A 23,590-nucleotide genomic window follows, 5' to 3' on the forward strand; every position below is an offset into this window, starting at 1 on the left:
GACGTTTCGCTCCTTCGGAGGAAACACCCGAGTTGAAGGCAGGGCAGATCAAGTTTGCACTCCGCTTTCCCCTGCAGGAGTCAGGGGTGCAATGGGATCATGACAGCAAATAGCATCTTTTTATACTGCCCTGGACCTTGTGGAAGCTGGGCTCTCATGCTTTGCATGCGCTGCTTCCAAGGGTGGAGGCAAAGGGTCGTGCTTGTGGGATGAAAACCCACCCGCGAGAGGCCGCCCGCCACCGCTCCTGAGGCAGCGCCCGCTGTTCCCAAGCGGCGTCTCCGCCGGGGACAGCCTCTGCCTGAAGGACCCCGCAGCTCCTGCACTCCCCCGCCCCCAATGTTTACCTTTCGAAAACCCTCCCCCCCACCTTCCACCCCCATTTCCTTTCAGAAGCGCTGCTTCTCGCACTTCCCTGCCTTGAGCGCTCAGGCGACCTGCGCGGGCAGCCCCGGCGCTCTGTGAGGCAGCGCTCGTTGGGGTCCTTTCTTCCCGCCCCGCCCCCATAAAAGCCGCCGCCGCCGCAGTCAGGCCTGAGGAGTCATCGCCGCCCGGTTGCAGGTGCACGGTGAGCCCCGGACCGGCCCGCGGAGGGAGTGGGGGAGGCCTGGCTCACCTCCCCCACCGCTGCGGAGCGAACCCAGGGGGGTTGGGCCTGGTCCTCGCCCGCGGCTCTGCTTAGTCACCCCAGTCCGCGGGCTGCTCCCTTCGCCCGGCCCCGGGCCTGCCGGGCGGCCGCGGAAGCCCAGCCCTGGTCTGAAGGGGTGGGTAGGCTCAGCCCCCGGGTCATTGATGGGGGGACCGTGGAGCCCGGTCGAGAGGCCGCAGGGACAGCCCCCGTCCCCCTCCGCTCCTGGTGTCCCGCGTGGCCCGTCGCACCCGGGCGAGCCGTGGGCGAGAGCGCCTGGGGGAGGGGAGTCTTTCGTGGGTCCGCGCGCGCCGGTCCGTGGACAGGAGCGTCAATCCCGGACAGGGAAAACCTCATTAGCGCTCTGGCTCACAACGGGGACTGGTATATTTGGGGTGAAACCCGCTCTCGGTTACAAGCATCTTGCTGTCTTTCCCAAGCAAATGCAGGGCTTGGGGTGGGAAACGCAGGTTGAAATAGAGGTGGTGCTTTGGGGAAGGGGAAGGGCTGCAGTGTTTTTAAGTCAGGTATCTATCTGTCTATCTTTGAGGCATTATCTATTAGATAATTGAGGCAAAACAACTGGTTTAAATTTCCCTGATCTCCTGGAACTTAAGTGACTGCCTGCCCAATACAAACCGAGCCTAAACCTAGCAATAGTCCAAAAACAGACCAATGAAAAAACTCTCATAAAATTTGGAGATGAACCCCAATTGCAAGTTGTCTCGGCTGTTTGAAGCTTTATTTTAGCTAGCAGTTGAGGCAGCAGATTTGTACTTGAGCAAACTCAGCTTCTCACTGCTGGATTGGACCTCTTGGTGGTAAGAAGTTAAAATTTTTAAATTCAGTATTTGCTTTTTTTTTTTTTTTTTTACTCAGGATGACACAGCAATGTGTCACTACAATCTTGGGCCCAACTTTAATGAGTTTGACTCTTCTAAGTTTATCCCTCTAAAGTGTGGTAATACTTGCATTTGGAGGTAGAGTGTTTTGTAAACATGAAGCAAGTTTGCCAAGTAAACTTGAAGAGGTTACTTTCTTCCTTTCAAACATAAAGATCTATGGCTACCGTCTGCTGCTGAGCAACCTGCATTGGCTGGGCTCCATTGGCCTGCGTTTGTTGCAGTACTGTGATGAGCTACAGCAAGCGCTCCCTGTCAAGCAGATGGAAGCGAGTTGAAAATTGTATAGCTGGTCTGCTGCTCTGACTGCAGTAACTTTGAATCTATGAAGTTTTAGGCTCCTTGAGTTTATGTATTTTTATTTTTGTTGTTTGTTTTATTTTGTGCATGTATTTCAAGCAGGCATCAGTTGAGTAATATATATGAGTGATCTCTCTGTTTAGCTTGAAAGCCTTTTCCCAAACAATTCTTAAATGGGTTTGCAGACTATTTTAGGATGTGTAGCTTAAGGGTTGCTTTTCAGTTGCTTGCTCAAGGATCTCTAACCTATTATGACAGTCTTCTGCAAAACAAAACCTATCAAGGCCAAAAATGGCTTCATACTGACTTATTTTACTTTTTTTTTTTTTTTTTTTTTTTGCAAGGAAATGTATTGGATGAATGCATTATTAAAACAAATCTAACTTGTATAAAACCCAGTTATTTTAGACTAATCCCATTGTGTGCACCCTAATGCGAAGGGCTAAAGAAATGGCGAACTGGAGATGTACACAACCTTACAACAAACATCTTAGTTGTAACTAACTGATTCTTGCCAAATTAAGCAGTTTGATTTCAAGAACGTGTTTTGAAGCAATTCTAGACTTCATAGGCTAGAAGGGACCCTTACGCTAATCTAATCACATGCATGGTACTCAAAGCCTTATCCAGTAACATCTGCATTATGCTTGTAACTTGTATAGGAGCTAACCAGTAAGTTCGTTTAAACATTACTGGTTGCAGCATGGATTTGAGAATGTACTGTCTTCTAAATCTTGTTATAATAGCCTCCTTTTACAGGAGCCTCTTCTTACAGGTAAATGCGTTAAGAAGCAATTGTGTTGTCAGGTGCTGAAAGTAGGGGTGCTGGTAGGTGGGAAACACGGGGTTGAAATAGCTGTGGTGCTATAGAGGTTTTTGGGGCTGATACAGATAGCGAATTTTTGAGGAGGCATATTAACTGATGCTGATCTGATTTGATACATCTGCATCCAGCTGGTAAGTCTTATGGTGGAAGGGAAGGGGGGGGGGGCAGATCCAGGCACCCCATAGTAAGGGAGGGAGTGGGGCTGGGGCAAGGGCAAGGGCTGCCTAGCTGGGGTGGGACAGAGCTGTGGTTTGTCTGGGGAGTGCAGGGGTCCGTCTGGTGCTCACCTGGCGGCTCCTGCTGCTTTTCCGGCTGGGCATGCAGGGTGGGGGGGCAGGTGTGTGCCCCTGGATCTGTGTGGGGTGGGTGGTTCTGAGAGTGGGTCTGTGGGGGGGGGGGCGGACACACACACTATGTGAATTTTGGGGTGGCTGCAGGCCCCCCCACGGCCCCCGCTCCCAGTGCTGCCACTGCTGCTTGCCCCGATCCGGGGGCACCCCCCCATACCTCCCGAGTGAGTGGTGCACAGAGGTGGGAGCCACACCCCCTGGACAAGCTGTGGCTGGGCAGCGCTTGCCCCAGCCCCACTCCCTGCCTCACTGCAGGGGCCCCTTGATCTGTGCCCCCCCTCCTTCCTTTCCCTTCTACCCCAACAGACTTACCAGCTGGACACTGCTCTTCAAGCTGCTGGGCTATGCTCCTCGCTGCCTACATGCTGTGTTGTGACTGCGCATGCACGGGCCATTTATTGGCCACATCAGGCCAATTTCTGATGCAGCCAGCCGTCTTTATATTAGTGCTTATCTGATATCGGGCCAATGGATCAGTGCACCTCTAGCTGAAAGTTCTCTTGGGTATACCATGGCCAAGCTTTCACAAAAATACAATGCCAGACATGCTTCACTTCAAAGGGAGCTTGGCCAAGAAACCAGGACTTCAAGAGTGCTTCTAGATCTAATTTAATATGAAGAGCCCATGACTTGCATGGAGGAGGTGCCTTAATTTTAAGGCTGCTTTTAATCATGTTGTTAATGTTGGAAGTATCTGGAAGGTTTGCTGCATCACTTAAACCCTAATTTGGAACTAGTGGCCACATCCAAATGAGTGTGGCTGTACAGTATGTGGTGCAGCAGACATGTCTGCGGCTCCACCCATCATACATTCAGGTGTTTTCTGCATGGCAAGGTAGTAGTGTGAGGGGATTTTTGACCCTGGGAGATCTGGTTTTGGGCATACTGCCCAAAACTGGAGACTGGCTGGCTGGAGTCATGCTTGGGCTGCTGATCAGACTCCTAAGTGGTAGGATATCTGCTGCTGGAGCCACCAGGGCCCCAGGTAAGGCTGCTGGCGCCATCCCAGTGTTGGCATCAGCATCCCCTACCAAACCTGGGGTATCTTGTGGCATGCCAGAGGGCATGTGCTACTGTGTGTTGTCCCTAGGGAACACCAGTGTCACAAGATGTCCACACTCCTATGGATGTGGCCAGTGAGGGATACTGTACCACTAACATGGATCACAGTAATGTTGTAAGCTCTTATTTTTAGAAGAAAGTGTTTTGTAGCTAAAAAAAAATTAGGTATTTCCTACCTGCTTAGGGAAATGCAAGAGTAGCCTTTTTCTTATTGTATATTGTTAGTTGCTTTGCTCTAGGAAAAGCAAATTAGATTTGTTGATCCCAATGGTAAAGTAGTTGTGTTAGTGTACCGAGGTATCTTGGCAACATTTGTCTTGAGTAAGAGGCAGCATGCCAATCCTTTTTTATTATGCATAACTTTGGAACAGTTTGTATAAAACTAAGTTGTCTGCAAATGATTACTTAAATAATTCTTGCTCTTGTTGTAGATGCCTTCAATTAAACTTCAGAGTTCAGATGGAGAGATTTTTGAAGTTGATGTTGAAATTGCAAAGCAATCTGTAACTATCAAGACTATGTTGGAAGGTAAGAATGTGAAGACCTTGAGCTAGTATCTTTCCTCAAGAAGTGAGGAATTCCTTCTAAAATTGGGAATCTTAATCTAATCTGGAAGAGGGAATAAATGATTTTACATGCTGAAGCATTTATTGTTCCACGTAATGCACTTCTAGTGCATGCTCTCCTTCCTATCAAATTGTTGGCTTCGATACACTTTTGGTAGTGATGGCTTAAGAACATAGTCCAGTCTCTGTAAGGCTAGGGACAGACATACACAGAAACTGGTTTTTAAGTGATCAGAAACTGGTTTAAACCTGTAACAGAACGGATGTTCAGTGCACATAAACCAGTTTGAGAAGTCCGATACTACATTCAACCAGGTTTAACTGATTTGGCTCAAACCGGTTTATGCAATGTCTGTCCTAGACCCTTTGCTGGTTTAAGATAAACCAGACACCCACCCACAGCATCCTGACATGCTCTTTGCTTCCTGGTGGGGCTCTCTGTTCCACAGCATGGCTGGCCCCTCCCCTCTGGTCCTTGGCTGGAGTTCCAAAGACTGGGCTCCTTTCAGCTGCCCCTCCCACTCCCTGCTAAGCAAGAATTCCCCTCTCTCCTCTGCCTTGCTGAGGTGTCTGTGTATTGCAGGAGTGGGCAAAATGCAGCCTGCAGGCTGGATGTGGCCCACCAGGTCATTGTATCCAGCCTGCAGGGCCCCTAAAAAATTTAGAAAAGTACAGTAAAAGCTCTGTTACTGGCATCCCCCAGGAATAGGGGATGCTGGATAACAAAATATGCCAGCTAATTGCTTCTCCCGCTGTGTCCGGGGTGTCCCTCTGCCCCTCCTGTGACATTGCCATCCCTCCTGGCGCATCACTGCCCCTCCTGTGGGCCCCCTGGGACAGGGAGGCGTGCCTGTTTTGCCCCCAGGCTGTGGGGGCTCACCAGCGTAGGCTGCTTTGCCCTTGGCTGTGGGGGCTCAGAGAAACTGGAATTGCCATGGTGGGCACTTCCGGTTTCACTTTATTTTACAAGCCGGCATGCCGTTTAGTAGAGCATGCTGGCTTGTAAGATGCCGGATAGCGCAGCTTATACTGTAATATTTATGTGCCCCTGGCTGCCTGTCATATGGCCCTTGATACCTTGCTAAAACTCAGTAAGCGGTCCCCTGCTCAAAATAATTGTCCGCCTCTGGTGTATTGGCTAGTAGACCACATGCTGGCTACAGTCCCTACTGAATCAACAAGTAGTTGGTAATGTCCCTCTGTTTTCTTAATTGGGAGATAAGCACTTTTTTTATCAATTCCCTGCTGGGCTAATCGCAGCTGCCAGGGCCTGGCTATGCCTCACTTGGCTTCATGCTGTGGAAGCCAAGGGAGGGCTACTCTAGTGCCCCCCTGGCTTCTAATCTGAGACACTGCAGGGATGTACCTACATTTCTGGGATGTCTGTCCAGTTACAAAACTGATTTAGCCTAGCCAGGTTAGACTGACCTTCAAAGATTGAATCAGTTCAGGCTCAGGCTTTTTGAATGTCCGTCTTTAGCTAAAAGGAGCTGTGTGGCTTCTTGTGTTGTAACTGATGTCCCAAGTAGGTTACTGTTGTGAAGTCATTTCAGGTGATGTGAGGTTTGTGTAACTAGTGTACCAACCCCTGAGTACATGTAATTTGGGTCTAAACTTCCTTATGTAGCTGGTAAGTAACACTAATTGTGTGTTCAATAGCTGCATCTTATTTACAGTCCCAATCCCTATGATGAACTATATATACATATATATATTTTTTTTTTATGAATTTAAGTGATGGCTACCAAGGTATCATGGTGTTGAAAGTCAAGAAACGAAAGTAGGACTTGTGTTGAAACAGAATTAAAGGGGTGGGTTTTTTTTGATTTGGAGTAGCCTGGGTTTCAGTGCACTAACCTCTTTTTCTGTAGAATCGCCACTGCTGGTATTTGATGATAGAATACAAGTGATCTATGCAAGTGTTCTAAAGACCTGGCTAGTGCAAAGGGGCTTCCTAGAATAACATTTATTATAGATGCCCGTTTGGCATCAAAACTTGAAATTTAGTAGGCCATTGTAATGTTTGGTAACTGATCAAAATCAGCTTGTCAGTTCTACTTGATTTAATAAGAAGTGCCTCTGATGGGCGAACTTGACTCAAGGTTGTCATGTTGATCAGGGTCTGTCTATAAGGAATGATAACTATAATGCTTATCTTCAGGGTGACCAGTAAGGTCTCTTAAGATGCTGTTCTGGTTGTCTGCACAACTTTTGGATATGCCTTCAGAAAGACAGTTTAAAAATTGACTGTGTTGGGGAGAAGGGGGACAGACCTTTTATTCATATGCCTAGGAGAATGAAGAACAGGCAGTGATAGCTGTTTTGATGCCCTTGAGCTAAGGGAAAGAAGCCAGTTTTCTAGTAACTCTTTAGGCATAGACTCACTGCAGTTAATGCAGCTCTTACAGAGTAAGTAGGGTTAGATTATTTGTGCTATTGATCTGGAGGAGCTGAAAACAAGAGGAATGTTGGTTTTAATAGAGAGGGAGATCTTTGTAATATAGTACTTGGGGTCTAAAGTCTGTTTTGTGCGATTGGGAGGCATTCAGAAAACAGTACATATCCAAGGTGCTAGGTGCCTTGGCTGTTGTTGCCAGTTGGTAGGGGAATGAAAGAAAACTGCCTTTACCACAAAAAATGTGAATGGAAAACAAAGGGTGACCATATTGATGCCATTAGTTAAGTCCTAAGTTACTTTCACTATTGGGGAAAGAGCTCTTGGGAAGAAGGTCTTGTCATTGAACTTTGTAGTGTTGTGTAATTTAATGCTATCCTGATGGGGAGCTTACTGAGAATGCAAGCCTTTTTTTTTATCTGCCTTCAGCTTGACTCAGTTTGTTTAATATAGTAAAACTGAGCAGTAGCTGATGCTGCAAAGATCAAAAATTGGACAGACCAGATGGCCTGTTCCAGTACAGATCCCCTTTTAGATTCTGTAACATGAGGTGAGATGTTATGACAAACTGAAAAAATGAGAACTGAAGCAGAGAGTGTCATGCTTTGTAAGCAACTAAACAAACCACTTCAAGAGTTCAGAATTAAACATTTTACTCTCTTGTACAAACTGCAAATAAAAGAACTTCCAGAAAACCAACAGATGGTCTGTGTATAAAATAAGCTATGCTTGATCCTTCCAGTATAGATTCTAGTTCTGTTTATTTTCAGCGTGTTCTGGGGAAGTGTTGGTGCTGTTGCCTCTCCTTCCCCCCTTCTCTGGCTGGAAAAATATAACAGTCTCCAAAAGCCACATCTCTCACACTAAGCATTAAACTGACTGCATAAATAAAGGCAAAAAGTTCTGTTCAACAAAAGTTGGCATACTCTAGATCCAGGTTTGGCAGAAACTAACACAGCTTGGTGCTTGCCCAGAGGTGGCAGTTGGCAGAGACAGCCACTAGATGGTGCATTCTCTCAAACCTGCTTGACAGGCTGGATTAAATATCTTTACAGGCTAGATCCAGACTGTGGGGTGTAGGTTACCAACCTCTGTTCTAGATTCTTAATTGCATGCTGCTTTTGTGCTCTTGCACTCTGTAATACAAAAGGTGCTTGTTATGATATGGTATGCATAACTGATGGGGAATATAATCACAAAGTGTAAATATGTACTTCTATGGACAGTTAATAGACTAAAATTTTTGGCATATCCTTACAGAAAAATCTTGCCCCTGTTTAAGGTGTGCAGTAGTATCTAGGCTTACTTGAAAACTGAAAGTGCCTAAACCTGTGTGAGATGTAATGCATGCAGCCACTGAATTCCCTGTCCCCAGATACCTGGTACTCCAGAGTTCATTTATTTTCAATGTACAAATGGTTCCCATAAGGACTAGGAAGAGACTGCAAAATTTTAAAAGGTGAGTGAGGGGCTGATGTATGGTTTGTCAGTGCAAAGTGTCTTAAGATTATCCAGGAGGCATTGGAGATCTCTGGTGTGAAAAATGAAGATGTGGTCCTTGCTATTTGGTAACTCTCTACATCTAATTGAGGCTTTTGAATTCCTCATCACCTCCTCAGTCAACTCTTGACAGCAACTAGCAACTCTTTTCTTGCATTGTACTACATTAAAAGTATATTCGAACCTCCTATGAATTGGTGAAATGCTCAGTACCTGTTTTAATGTAGTTTTTAGTCTCTGGAGGCTAGTTAAGTGAAGGCTAGTTCTTGACAATAGCACTTTTCTTTTTTTCATCTCCTTAGTAGTGGTAATGATAGGGTGCTAAAGAAAGCAAGCAGGTTGCTGGGATCTTGTCCATTATACATAATCTTACTCTGAGGTCACAGTACCGCAGTTGGTTCTAACAAGCTATATTTAAGACAGTGAATTTGGATGTGGTGTAGTCCTTTTTAAAACATCAAATAATAAAATTTATGCATCAATCAAATAACGTTATGAAGGGTATACTGAGATAACATAGCAGTTATGCAGTGTTACTGCAAATTTAAAAATGCCATAGTAGTCTAATCAGTGGGACAACTACTTTTAATATGGTACTAATCCTCTGGATTAATATCTAATTTGAATTGTATTGTGCTTTCAGTACCTCTTCTGTATCATGATATTGGCATCTTTTAGCTTGAATTTGACCCCTCAATAAAACGGAAACGTATCCAGGTCTTTTGCATGTACACACAAGACTAATGGTTATTGGTATTGCATTTCATAAGCTTGTATTAACTTGATTTGAAGAATTAGTCACTGTCCCACAGTACGAACTTATATGGCTGTTGTGGCTGGATACAGAATGTTTCTTTAAGCCAAATACCCAGCATCTCTATAACTGCTCCTGCAGAGAGGACAAAACGTTGTCTATACTTAACACAGTAGCTTTGTTTTCATATAATAGTAAAACTGAAGAGAAATCTGTATTGAAACATTTTATGGTGAGTTTGGGGCCTGAACTTCCATAGGAGCTAAAATATAAATGAGTGTCTTCCTCTCAAATTCCTAGCATAGTTGGGAATAAAATAGTTCCGCTGTTTAAAATACTGAAATAGTGAAATTTGATTCTAATAAGTAACTGATGAGCTAATAAATATTTGAAGAAGGAAATGCATCATCACTTTATTTGAACAGATGAAACTTTATTAGCTGCTTGATATGATGAACCTCCTGCGGTCAGTGTAGCTTTAAAGGAATGCAGCACTAGTATTGCAAAAATATATTCTTTAAAATTCATATCTTTGTAGCAGGTAAGCTGGATGCAAACAAATGGCTTAACAACACTTTGTGTTAGAGTAAATTAAATCTGTCTGTAGTGATGGGGTGATGCAGGTAGCTGAATTTCAGGAAAAAGTTACTGTGGAATACTGCCAACTGCTCAGTCTTCTTTCCATTCTTAGATTTGGGAATGGATGATGAAGGAGATGATGACCCAGTTCCTCTTCCAAACGTTAATGCAGCTATATTAAAAAAGGTAAGATGGTGGTGGCAGTAGTAACCTTGCAAAAAAAAAAATGCCAGAGTTAAGTGCACATTATTGGAAGTGTTTCACACATCCATAATCCTTTGTAGGATGTGTCTTGGAGTATGCAAACTGTGTGTGGTTAGAGCAGGCTCTGCAAACCTGTAGTTCTAGACATCAGACTGATTTGCCTGCCCAGAAGCATACGTTTCAAGCACTGAATGAAGGATTGTGATGCTAGCAGCAGTGGCAGTCATGTGTGCCCAGTATACTGTGTAGGAGCCATGCTTGTGACTGCTCCCCTCCCCTCCCACATGCACACTGTTGGTGTCCTAGGAATCTTTGTTAATTATGGTCACCGTGTGGTGTCCCAAGCGTGCAGTTTGGCACAGCAAATCCAAATGAAAGCTGGTACATTTAATTGGCTGAAAGTGGTTCTTCTCTTCCTGTTCCAACAAGAAGAGACTGTGGATAAGCTTTGCCTAGAGAACCAGTTTACATTATTTTGGCAGCCTCTGAACTGGCTAAGGCCCATCTTACCACCATGGGTAGGGATCAGTACTCAAAACACTCCTGGAATCAGTCTGACTCTGGCACCAAATTAGGCAAACTTCACAGCAAACTGTATTTGCTCCTTTTTGTCGTGCACAGGCAACATTTTGCAAACCCAAACAGACTAAAAGTTCAACATCCCTTGAGAAATATCAAAGCTTCTATTAGCTGATCACCCATGTTCTTTCTGCCATGAAATTGGTAACTAGTTTGACTATCTAGAGTAGTACTATCCACTGAAAGTGCTGTCTGCTAATAAGAATTGCCCATATTCCTTGTTTCACAAGTGGATGAAACTATTTTTGCAGGGGCATGCAGAATCTCGGGCTGTAATATCATTGTACACAGCATGTATGAGTCTGCTGTTTTCCTAACATTTTTCTGGGGGTATTGTTTAAAAATGTGCTCCTGTGGCTCTGGTGTTGTAGGAAACTTGCAGAACCAAAGAATTTATTACCAACTTACTATGTAAGAATTTTAAACAGCTGTGAAACTCCTGAGTGTTATGTTTTATGTTGAGACTCTTCTCTTACCATGAGACAGTAGCACTGAGGTAGACTGCTGGTCCACCATTTTGTGCATCTTTTTTTTTTTCTTTGCCTTTGGCTCTGTTAATGTAGTCTGAAATTCAAACTGGGGCTAAAGGAAGATTTGCTTGAGAGAGCTTAACATTAACCTTAATCTCTTGACATTTTAATCAGGTGATCCAGTGGTGCACCCACCACAAGGATGATCCTCCTCCTCCTGAGGATGATGAGAACAAAGAGAAAAGAACAGATGATATCCCTGTGTGGGACCAAGAATTCCTGAAGGTAGACCAAGGAACACTCTTTGAACTTATCCTGGTAAGCCGGCTGGTGGTGGATGCCCTCTTATTTTCAGCACAACTGTATTCTCTTTAGACTTCTGAACTGGTGTAGAAGCAGTAGAAATTTAGTTCAGCTTTCCCAGTTCAAGTAGACATGTGTAGAGATGCTTTGATCAGTATGTGGAACATTGAAGGATTAATGCTACACATTTGAGGATATCGGCACAGATTGGAGTTGAGCTTTGATTTCCCCGCCCCCCCCCCCCCCAGTTGAGAAATTGGGCTTCTCTTCCACTAAAGTGGAAGTTTTACTAGGTAAACTTTTGAAATAGTATTGCATGTTTTATTCTGTTTAGCAACCTGAACACACTTCTAAATTTTAAAATGCGAATGGCATTGCAGAACTTCACAGGCTAGTTCCCCACTTCCACTGACCCATACAAAGTGTGAACTGTGTGCAGAAAACTTACTTTATTGCATGAACAAATGTGTTGGCTGTATTAAGACCATGGATGTCTGTGGACTTTCAAGAACAATGTTTCTTCGCTTCATTCTCTAAGCAAACTCTTAATTGTAAATCAGTTTAACTTTGCAGTTATGAGCATATTGGAACACTTTTTAGACTTTGTAACTGAATCCAAAAGAAAGAAGCATTCTCAAAATGAAGATGGGCTAGAATTGGTTTGAAATATTACAGTGGGACTGTGAAGTGCAAACAAATCTTGGCAGGCATATACATCCATGAAGGCAGAATAATGATGTGAAGACTTTAACTCTCTACTTTTCTTGCAGGCTGCAAACTATTTGGACATCAAAGGCTTGCTTGATGTCACATGCAAGACTGTTGCAAACATGATTAAAGGGAAAACTCCAGAAGAAATTCGTAAGACATTCAATATCAAGAATGACTTCACTGAGGAGGAAGAGGCACAGGTATTCCATAGTTCCAGCTAAATCAAACTTTGGCCTGTTTTATACGCTGAAACAACTCTTCCCTGTGTCTTTTATATTAATGTAGCTAGGTTGTTGGATAAAAGGACTTGTTGTTCCTCTGGGGTAGATTTTATCCCAAACCAGCCTTTAACTGGATACTACTTCTTGTTCTGTTCAAAAAAACCCCTTGGCATTGGTAAGAGGAGTGGCAGAGTATCCTAATCCTAGGATAGAAGAGGTCCCACTTGCCTCCAAGGAATTAATGCTAACCACTTCCACAAGAAATCTGACCCTTCCTAGGTCACATTCTTGGTCTCAGTTTATTTTAATATGTAATACAGTCTTGTTGGGATAAGTGCTCCAACAAACTTCCACAAGTTGATGTAGTGCAGCATGTTGACTGTTTGCAGTTAACCACAGCACTTCTAAAGGATATGGTGACACAACTCACTACAACTAAGCCAAAACAATAGGCCAGCCTGTCCTGGTCTGCCTTGACATAATGTTCTGACTAATATCATGGTCTTAAGCCGCTTATTTTAAAGCGGAGCATATTGTTGGAAGCTGCTGCTAAGCCTCAGATGCTCAGAATTTCCTAGTAAGATATATCTTCCAGAAACAAAAGTAAAAATAAAAGATGGCCCACTTCAAAATAAGACTATTAAATGACCATAAAAATACAGAATAACAATATACCTTAGGAATTGTTAAACAACTGAATGCAAAGACAGTTTCTACATACTTCACCTCTTCCTAAATCCTGTGCAGAGATGCACAGTTTGACCTAAACTATGTAGTGAATGATTGGATAGGTGTGTGTGTGTGTGTGTGTGTAATAAACTTGATCTGCATTGGTGAATGTAAAGGTCTGCTTTAAAAATTAGCAAGCTTCTAATGTAAGTAAAAATGGAGTCTTTCTGGATCATGCTTTCTTGCTAAAGCGGAGTAATTGGGATCTTTTGGGGAATATTGTTAGCACAAGTAGATAAAGCTTGTTGCAATGTGTCCTCTTAAACCTTCGTTTTCTTTCAGGTACGCAAAGAGAACCAGTGGTGTGAAGAGAAGTGAAGTTTTGTGCCCGGCACTCTTAACACTGTAAGGATTGTTCCAAATACTAGTTGCACTGCTCTGTTCATAATTGTTAATATTAAGACAAATGCAGCAGTAAACGAAGTCACGTTAGCAGGATATTGTTCCTTTGCATGTGTAGTGGTTTTGAGTACCAGTTTAAACCCTGAGTTTTTACCAGTGTAATCGGATGTCTTTTATGTTACTATGAATAAAACTGAACTAAGTGTGGGTTCTGTATGGAAAGTAGCATTCCGGGCTATCCCCTTTCATTTACCATTAATTGTTTGTGCCCAGCTACAGTGTTATATTATTGCTTATTTGACATCTGACATTCTTCAGCTCCACCATTGTAAATAAAACCACAGCAAAAATTTCTGAAATAGCTAACTTTTTCATTTTTAATTCCTGGGGTATTAATGGCTTTAAAGAATTAAAGGATTTCTTGAGGAAGCAGTCTGGGTGAAAAGGTGCTGCGTTTCTTCTGAAACAGTTAAGTATGAAGAGTGGTGATACTTTACTTTACTTTACATGGCTCTCGTTTTGCGTTATAAAATCTTTTTGTAAGTGAGGACTTTCCAGCCAAGTTATCTTTGCCCACTGAAGATGATGATACAAATGTGGGTTTGGCAAATGTGACTGGAACTGGACAAGCCAGTGACAATTGGAACACTTCAGCCGTGTCTTGGAGACCTGTGTGTAGCTGATAGATGTAAGCTGTACTGCAAAGCTTTTTAAAAAGCTTTTAATAGTGTAAAAGCCAAATCCCAGTTTGACCAAAAAACATGACTGACTACCAAAGTAAATGTAATTGATCAGCATGTGCATTAGTGGCTGGCTTTAGGTAATCCTAAGCATGCCAGGGTCTAGCTCTTGAAACCTAGTTTTGTGTCCACAACAAATCTTTATCCTTGGGAGTACACAAGGCTCCAGCTTTTAGAGACTTGTCGTAATTGCATACAAAACGCAAGCTAGTGCAGTAGCTAGCTTGATGACTTTGGACAAAGCCACTTGCAACTAGTTTAAATATTAACTGGTTTTCTGATTTATTTTTTTTTCCTTTGTTTGTTTGTTTGTTTTTTTTTTTATACTTCCCTTATAGGGAGTTGGGGGATGGTAGTGTTAAACATTTAAGATGTGTTCTTGGCTTGTATTGCATTCCATCTTCTGTATAAACCTTAGAATAGAATGAACTTTAATAAACATACTTATCTCCCCTTTTAAATAGTGTTGCACTTCTGAATGTTAATAAAGGGTTTGTTCTTAAAAAATTTCTGTATTAGAAACTGCTTGATGGCTGTAAGGACACTCTGGTTGTAACTAACATGTCTTGCCAAATGGTAGAAAATTTCTTGTACACTCTTGTTGCTATGCAGATCTTCTTCATTTACATCAGTTCTAACCCTCAAAGTTCAAAGGTGTTAACTGGTTTGCATTACAGTTTCTCCAGTTACAGCCTACACAACCTAATAATAATCCAGGCAAATGGGTAAGCCTTAGAGGGCGGTTGACAACAAAAAAATGGAGTTGTGACTCTACCAGTCAAGCGCACTTTTTTTTTTTTTTTTTTTTTTTTTTCCAATTTGTTCCTCTGGGGTAGATTTTACCCCAGACCAGCCTTTAACTGGATACTACTTCTTGTTCTGTTCAAAAAACCCCTTGGCATTGGTAAGAGGAGTGGCAGAGTATCCTAATCCTAGGATAGAAGAGGCCCCACTTGCCTCCAAGGAATTAATGCTAACCACTTCCACAAGAAATCTGACCCTTCCTAGGTCACATTCTTTCCTATCTACTATGCTTGGTGGAATGAGTCCATCCTGTTTGAGGGTGAAATATATTCAAGCCATTGATTGTTTGCTGTTAAAAAGTGGGGGTGAATCTAAGTATTGAGGAACATGTCTTCACTTTCAATTCTTTATCCTGTAGTATAGCTAGTAACAAAGGATGAACCTGTCCCAAGAGGCTTAATATGCTGGTTAGGCTACCTCTCTTACAGTGGATTTATGCTAGAGCTCTCCAAGTCTGGGCAATTAAGCAGTAGTTTTCTTTAACCTGAAACTTCTTCATAACAAGTAACCCTACTCCTGCTTTTCTCATCACTGTTAACAGCAGGTGCTAGACTAGCTAGTCTAGGGTCTGGTACCCATTCTGCTTGCCTCTGCTGTATCACAAAGTGAGCAGTGGATAGCAGCATTAACCTGTGGGAAAAGGGAGGGGTTGGGCACTGGGAGGGAGCAGAGATGCATTTTTATCATTTTGCAGTGGCTGAGTGTAAAGTACCTTTATTCTCGGTGCAGTGAGAACTGTTGATCTGCAGTGAATGGTGTTCAGAGTACTTCTGGGTCATCATGTGCATTGGGGCAGCAGAAGGGAAAATCTCTTCTTGTTTCTAGCCATATAAAATACAAGTCAAGGAGAAATTCTCTTGCTTTTACAATATGGCCCCTTCTAATGTGTGCCAGTGTTATATTTTATGTGACGGTAACATCTTGTGCTGATCAGGCAGCAATAGCAAAATCTGTCTCAATGTTTGCATCTGCTATTGAAACTAGAGACTTGTACCATTCTGCCATTGCTTTCAGTTATGAAGGGTGCTGTCCTTGTGACTTAGTATGGTCACAGAGAGCTTCCAGCAGTAAAATGTTGGAGAGTATCTGGGCAGTTATGTTGGATCTTAAAACCTTCCCATAGATGAAGCCTGATACTGGGAATTCACCGATGTACCTATAGTGCTACTGGTGGACACTGAATCGGAAAAAGACACTTGATGCCTTGCAAAAGAAAATCTGGGCAACTACAACAGTAGAATAAACCTGGCCAGCTTCTACCTGTATATGGCACTTTGTTTCCTGCAAGTCCTATTCCTTGGTATATCAGAGTAGACTGACTGGCTTCCTCCCACAGCAAGTCTCTCATGTACCTTGGCTAAGCACTAATAAACGGTCTGAATGCTGGGCTCTTTCAGAACTCCCAAGAGTCTACACAATGGCACCTGGGAGCTCAAGTTGTGGCTTCTTGTGCAGTTCCATCGGCTTGCAAACCAGCTTGAGGCAACCTTCCAAAATGCACACTTACCTGAGAGCCACTAATTTGTACTTCCTTCATTTCTGTTTCCAGTTGTATGTTCAGATAGTGCATCTCCACTCTTGACTTGAGGATAAGTGTGTCCCTCCTGTCGTCTGTAACTTTTGTACAGATTACATCCAGTAGTTATCCTTGGCTTTGCTCTCTTTATAGCGAGCACCTTCTAGAGACAGGTTTGGAGAAGAGGGTGGCTTAGGAAATTATTACAAGACTCAAACCTGCATTTAGAGTCTGCACAAGCCAGTCAAAAGGGATTGCGAGGTTAAAGCATTATAGTAGCAGTTGGTTGTACTCTTAGCAGACCTGTTACTACATAAATTACAGCAGCACGGGCAGCTGCAATAGGCATTTTACAATCAAGGGAAAAAGCATAAAAAAACGTCTATGTCTGACCTGCTTTCATGCTCTAAAGCAGCTTGGAATAATTCTTGTACTGCTGTAGTTATGCCTTCTTTGGCTGGGTATTATACCTAGGTATAATCAGGAATGAGTATAGCTAGTGTTTTTGCTGAGGCAGTGTGAAAAGATGAGGGTAATCAAACCAATGTACATAGAAACAGATCACTGTTTCAGCTGCTGCTGTCCTCCCTGTTAACTTCCTCATAGGAGACTACATGCAATTATTCTAAAATGCCTTTTTCCACATGAATAGTGGAAACACTCCAATCCTCTTAGCATTTTTTGACAGAAGAATTTGACGAGAGATCACTTTTTTATAGGATTATAATCTCCAGTGGCTCATCCTGAATGGTCACCCTGGCAGATTATTTTATTTATAAAGCTATAAACATATTTTGAACATGAAAGCCAAAAAATACAAACTCAAAACTAAAAAAAAAAAAAATACAACAAATGATGGATAAGTTTTTGGACAAATGAAAGTACAGCTGCAAAACATTTATCCTTGCTACATACATAGTGGTTTTACTTGGTTTAATGAAGTGGTATTTCCATGACTTCTACATTCAAACAGGTTTCAGGATATCGAATGTATAATTAAATGGAGTGAACTTGCTGTTTAAGAACTAAAAATATTGCTGCAGTAAAAACCTTAGGGCAAAGTTCCGTTTTAAAAAGAAAAAGAACAGAAAGTAAGTAACACTTCATGTATCATTTCTAAAGACATACTTTTTTTTTGGTATTTTCTCTTTTGGTTTCTATTTGTGTAATAACACTATAGGATGTAAAAAGCACATTTATACATATGTTGGTGTATGAAAGGCCCCTGAAGGTCTTTCGCTGCTAGATTTTAAAAGAATGATCAAATTATGCTCTCAGTTAAATCAGTGTAAACAGGAGTTGGCAATAAAGGCAGAAGACTACTTTCATGCTGCCGTAGCTTGAGGGTACAGAAGAAGCACCGGGGGTCTGAAGAAGTAATAACTAAGAGCAGGGCAAATTGTATATTCTGTTTCAAACCAGAACAAGACTGTGATCTAAGCCCTTCTAATAGTAGTGTACATCAGTCAGTGAATGGGTATAACTGGCCCTGGTTCCATGGGTGTGCAAATGCCTCACTTGGAGGAAAAGCTGTGCCTGGAAAATAGGTGTGTTTAAGCCAGGAACCCACTCGGCAAATTCTACAACAGACTGAACAAATGAAAAGCAATTGAGAACAGAAGTTGGGATATAAAATGGCTCTTCTTCCTCTTTAATCTATCCCTCTGCCATGGTAGACCCTCTAAGTGCTTCAGGGCCAGAGTTGGGCTCAAATTTTAAACAGATGCAACTCCCAGTGACCTCTGCATGCAGTGGTAGCTGTTCCGGTTTACTCTTGACCAATAGCTGAACTTTGGACGAACTGTACTTGTGCTGCTGCAGGGCTCGTTTCCCCATGACATACACAAGTTAGCTGTATCTGCTTTTGCTTTTGGGCACTTCCTGTTAGAGGTTTGAAGTTGCATTTGTTTTATATAACCACAGAACACAAGTTGTTACACTCAATTTTTTTACTTGCTTGTACTTGACTACTAGCTTACACAACTGTTGTCACAGCAATAATGGAGCTTGACACTTCTCCAGCACTTGAGGATGTCAAACAGGGAAGATTCTTTCACCTTACACCGCACTGGAGAAACCTGACTGAGTTCAGAGTCAGTTGGAGAGCTGGGGATAAATCTTTCCTCGTCCCTTGCTTTAACCACTATACTGTGCTGTCTCCTGAACTGCTTAGCAATCATTGCTAGCAAGCTGAATATTGATCAAATGCTGCAGAATTAATCCTTCTGACTGGGATTAGCACAGGTGTTTTAAGTATGTCTGGCTTTCAATGCAGATTATGCCAATCATCTGATGGTTACATAAACTCTTTCAAATCTGTACATGCTTCTGGGATTATGCTCTGTACACAACAAAAGAAATACAGCAGTAGCTTTACATCTTCTAGTAAAAGTTTGCATGGATAATTCCTGACCATCCCTCCCCCCATCATTCTACAGCAGGGGTGCTCAGCCTCTGTCCTGTGAGCCAAATCTGGTCTTGGGGGCTTCTGAAGGGTTGGGATACTTGACGGCAAGGATGCAGTGTCCATTTCCGCTACTGAAATTCTAAGTCCTGTGCAGTGGGTTGGAGCTGGGCCACATCCCTTCCCTCCCTCTGTCTGTCTGGGTTGGGATCAGGCCATAACCTCTTCCCCCTGCCTGTCTGAACCATGCCTTCTTCCCCCTTTCCACCTGGCCAGGTTTGGGACTGGGCCATACTCTCTTCCTCCTCCACACCACTGGATTGCAACTCCCTCCCTGCTAGGCCTGCCTTGGTGCTGCATTAGGTTTATCTGCTGGACCCAGCCATGGAGGAACTGGGCACTGCTCATCTGGCCCACTGGATGGAAAGACTGAGCACCACTGCTCTAAAAGAACTTCAGGTGAAAGGGACTAAAATGGGGAAAATCCCAATAACTGCTGCTCTACACAATACACCATTGTAACTTTCAGCCTTTGATACAGAAAGCTATTGAAAACATAAGTTTGCAATGTAAGAACAGTAGATTTTTGTGGTGGTGCCTTATGAAAAAGATACAAAAATATTTTGTACAGTTAAAAAGGTCCTTTTTAAAATGTCTTGCAATACTGTAATAATATTAATACTTCATTACTTTGTATAGTCTTTTCTAGAAAAAATAGATGCCCTAATGTGTTGTTGCTCCTCTCCTTATCAGTCTAGGATGTTTTCAAAATAGGAGGCTTGATTTTGATCTCAGTGAGCACAGTGTAAGCCTAGAGGAACGCCAAGGAATGCACTTATATTACTATAGCAGGGGTACTATGTGTTTGTTTGTTTGCCAAGTTTAAAATATAAATAAAATAGCAGAAAACCTTAGATGTTCTTCAGCTGGAGAGAATGTATTGACATTTGACAGTTGGGAAGGTGAGTAGACAGTAGGAATTTTTAATAAAATGTACAGTGCATGGTAAAAGCTGTGCACCAGCTCATCAAACCTGCTTTTGGGGTTTAGTTTTAGACTAGCTAAGATGGAGAGTGGTAGCTAAGGTGCAGAGCAGTGGCAGTTGGAGAATATAGGAGATCCAGACCCTGCATCAGTGAGACTGCTGCCACTCTTTATGTCCCCCTACCTGCTAGGAGGGAGAGGCCAAGGAAGTGTGGAGCTAAGTTTCATGAGCATGAAGAGCATCATGTTGAATGAAGCCTATGTCCACTTTCTATCCCCACCTCTTGCTTGTGACAAACACATGGGTGCCTTATGAATCACCTCTCAATGTGAAGGCCATGCTCTGTGTCTGACTTGATATCTGTACATGCACTTGCACTAGTATCTTAATGTCCTCATGCACCCTGCTGCATACTTTGTACAAAGTTTAACAATAGCAGGGCCTTCACTGCAAAGAGGTGGTATGTTTGAGTGTTTTCAAGCTCTATTTTAGAAACTTTGTTGCTTACAATGAACAACCTGGGCAGCAATGAGAAATCTACATTTGGCTGATGCACTACTATAGTATTTCAAAACAAAAGAACACCCCACAGTTGGATCTCGAAGTGGCCAATTCAAGCTTCCTGGACTACCTGGTGCATCCTCTCTCTCGCCCTTCATCTACCATGCCACATGCTAATGGAACTTGACATGCTGGCACAGACAGCTGTTACCTGTAAACAATGATTCCTGTTCTCAGACAAGAAGTTTAATAATAATATTCACTTCATTCTTTTAAATAATCCACCTTTGCTTATAAGCCAATCGTATTAAAACCTAGCTTCGCTACATTTAATTCTCAGAAACATGGACTTTAAGGAAAAAAATGTTCCTGTTCCAGCTTTTCAGCTGTCTGACATGATAGCTACAAGAGATCTGTGACTGACTACAATTCAAAGCAGTTTAGGCAGCATGAAAAGGAAACCACTGCTTAAGGTATATAGCACATACCATCTACTGCAGCAAGCTAGGGAATTAGATTTTGCTTTCTGCTACATTAGTAGATGATGCAGTAAAAAAGCAGCTCAGGGTGGGGAGAAAAGGTTCATTTGCTGATTGGTGCTTTTAATCTGGGTGAGTAGTCCTACCTTTTTACTGAGTGAAACACTGAATATTGCAGCATCCTTGATTATTTGGAGGCATGGGATACAGTTGTCCCTTGACTCTGAAAAGGCAGTCTTACGGCATGATGAATTGTTTGGATGAGCCTCCAGTCTACTTCAATGGGCAGCAAAACCATGTGGTAAAAGCAAAGTGCCCAATGCATTAGTAAGTGTTTAACTTGGAGCATGGTACTATGTTCCTGTTGAGGCCAGGCTGTACTCTGAGGATTCACTGGATGCTACTGACGTATGAGGCATAGATGAGCACCTTGAGGTCAGTCTGGGTGAGGGGGTAGCAGTTTTGATGTGAACAGAGATAGGGAAGGGGTTGGTTTGTTCTCTGTGGGTGAAATCAGCAGGGGTAGTAGCAAGCTTGTCTGAAGTAAAAGCAGAAGATATGCACTGGAGTGCATCCAGAGGAGAGGGAGGGGAGTCTATAGCACTTCCATCGGAAGAAACTGGGCTGGCACAGCGTCCTTCTCCTTGTAGGTACCGAATGCACTTCTTTTTCCTCCTAAGAACAGTGAAGAGAGTTATCTGTAAATAAAGGGTGAATTTATAGTGTCATATTTACAGTGAAAACATTGCAGCATTCAGAGCAAACTGAGGGCACACAGGTGAAATCTGTGCTTAATGACAGGATACCAGATTTAAAGTCCCGTTTAGTCCATCTTGCACCCAACAGCTTTTCCTTTCTTCCAGGCCTGTTAATACTATTGCTCTCTACTTTCTGTTTTTCTGCCATGTATGTAGGCAGTGAAACTCAAGGTCTTTGGCTGACTGATTGGATGTACTACAGCATCAGGGACCTGCAACTTGCTCACAGTTTCCCTGATGTAAATCCAAAGGATTGTCAAATAAGAATATAAACCAGCTGAAGAGAATGGGTGACAAGCCTCTGGATTCACTCTAGTGAAAGCAGGAGCCAAAATCAGGTTAGATTAGGCTAGTCTAGTGTAGGCTGACAAGTTGCTCTTTATTTACATTCCAACTCCAACTCTTCCCACTAGGTGGCAGCATAATAATGGCATTAAACCAGATGTAAGGAGAATGAGTAAAACACCAAAAGACCAACAATTGGAAGTCATTTCTTTTTTCTTGCCACTAAAAAAGATGATGATATTTTAGGTTTTTTATGTAAGTCAGTAATTTTTAACCTTTGATGTACATTAACTGATGGTGTGAATTTAAAGTGAATCCATGAGACTATATTTAAGCCCTAGTGTGGAAATGGTCATTTCAGAGGATTGACAGAGCATGTAGAAAAGGCTGAAGTACTCAATGCCTTCTTCATCTCAGTCTTCACAGGCAAGGTCAGCTCCCAGATTACTGCACCAGGCAGCACAGTTTGGGGAGGAGGTGAGCAGCGAACAGTGGGGACAGAACAGGTTAGGGACTATTTGGAAAAGCTGGACATATGCAAGTCCATGGGGCTGGATGGGCTGTGCCCAACAGTGCTGAGAGTTGGCTGATGCGATTGCAGAGCTGTTGCTCATGGCAATCAGGAGAGGTCCCAGATGACTGGAAAAGAGCAAACACAATGCCCATATTTAGGAAAGGGAAAAGGAGGCTCCAGGGAACTACAGACCAGTCAGCCTCACATCAGTCCCTGGAGAAGTCATGGAGCAGATCCTCAAGGAATCCATTTCTAAGCACTTGGAGAAGGTGATTAGGAACGGTCAGTATGGATTCACCAAAGGCTCAAGTCATGCCTGACCAACCTGATTGCCTTCTATGATGAGGTGACTGGCTCTGTGGATGTGGGAAGACCACAGTGGGTGTGATGTATCTGCTTTTAGCAATGCTTTTGATATGGTCTCCCACAATATTCTCGCAGGCAAGCTAAGGAAGTACAAGCTGGAAGGTGGATAGAAAAGTGGCTGAAGCATTGGGCTCAAGAGAATAGTAATCAATGGCTCGAGGTCTAGTTGACAGCCAGTATCAAGTGGAGTGTCCCAGGAGTCGGTCCTGGGGCTGGTTTTGTTCAATGTCTTCATTGATGACCTGGAAGATGGCATAGAGTGCACCCTTAACAAGCCTGCAGATGACACCAAGCTGGGGGAGCAGTAGATATACTGGAGAGTAGGGCTAGGATTCAGAGTGACCTAGAAAAATTGGAGGATTGGGCGAAAAGGAATCTCATGACATTTAACAAAGAAAAGTGCAAAGTCCTACATTTAGGATGGAACAATCCCATGCACTAGTAGAGGCTGGGGACTGACTAGCTGGGCAGCAGCTCTGCAGAAAAGGACCTAGGGGTTACAGTGGACAACAAACAATATGAGCCCAATGTGCCCTCGTTGCAAAGAACGTTAACGGCATACAGGGCTGCATAAGTAGGTGTGTTGCCAGCAGGTCCAGTGAAGTGATTATTCTCCTCTAGTCAGCACTGGTGAGGCCACATCTGGAGTACTGTGTTTAGTTTTGCGCACCCCCCTCCCCCCCCCCCCAATATTGAAAGGAGGTCAATAAATTGGAGAGGGTCCAGTGGAGGACAACAAAAATGGTGAGGAGGCTGGGGACATGACTTCTGAAGGAACTGGGCTTATTTAGTATAGACAGCAGATGAGACTCAAAGG

At 43.0% G+C, this 23,590-nt stretch overlaps 2 protein-coding genes across 6 annotated transcripts in view; one reads left to right on the plus strand and one right to left on the minus strand.

Annotated features, from left to right (window-relative positions):
- Window positions 1–415: 415 nt before the first annotated feature.
- Window positions 416–13,782, plus strand: SKP1 (S-phase kinase associated protein 1). 2 transcript variants are annotated; one of them, XM_090065334.1, is made up of 6 exons: window positions 416–568; window positions 4,500–4,596; window positions 9,975–10,048; window positions 11,290–11,433; window positions 12,189–12,329; window positions 13,362–13,782. In XM_090065334.1, the coding sequence occupies exons 2-6, from the start codon at window positions 4,500–4,502 to the stop codon at window positions 13,395–13,397; spliced, it is 492 nt and encodes a 163-aa protein (XP_089921460.1). In that variant the 5' UTR covers window positions 416–568; the 3' UTR covers window positions 13,398–13,782. The 2 variants fall into 2 exon arrangements, with proteins under 2 accessions (XP_089921460.1, XP_089921461.1); XM_090065335.1 differs by having other exon boundaries at window positions 537–561.
- A 3,617-nt stretch (window positions 13,783–17,399) lies between these two features.
- TCF7 (transcription factor 7) overlaps window positions 17,400–23,590 on the minus strand; it is a 105,067-nt gene continuing 98,876 nt past the window's right edge. For 3 of the 4 annotated variants that reach the window (XM_090064184.1, XM_090064180.1, XM_090064182.1), the window contains one exon: window positions 17,400–21,525. In XM_090064184.1, the coding sequence (XP_089920310.1) occupies window positions 21,204–21,525 (322 nt within the window). In that variant the 3' untranslated portion in view covers window positions 17,400–21,203. The remainder of the gene's footprint in view (window positions 21,526–23,590) is intronic. The other variant, XM_090064183.1, reaches the window with a different exon arrangement.

This window comes from Crocodylus siamensis, chromosome 10 (genome assembly GCF_052110815.1).
Source record: "Crocodylus siamensis isolate JL-2025a chromosome 10, ASM5211081v1, whole genome shotgun sequence".
Lineage (NCBI taxonomy): Eukaryota > Metazoa > Chordata > Crocodylia > Crocodylidae > Crocodylus > Crocodylus siamensis.

Coding starts and splice junctions, on each gene's coding strand:
- SKP1 (XM_090065334.1), top strand. CDS start 4,500: ATGCCTTCAATTAAACTTCAGAGTTCAGATGGAGAGATTTTTGAAGTT. Junction 10,049..11,289: donor ATGCAGCTATATTAAAAAAG/GTAAGATGGTGG, acceptor CATTTTAATCAG/GTGATCCAGTGGTGCACCCA. Junction 12,330..13,361: donor CTGAGGAGGAAGAGGCACAG/GTATTCCATAGT, acceptor GTTTTCTTTCAG/GTACGCAAAGAGAACCAGTG.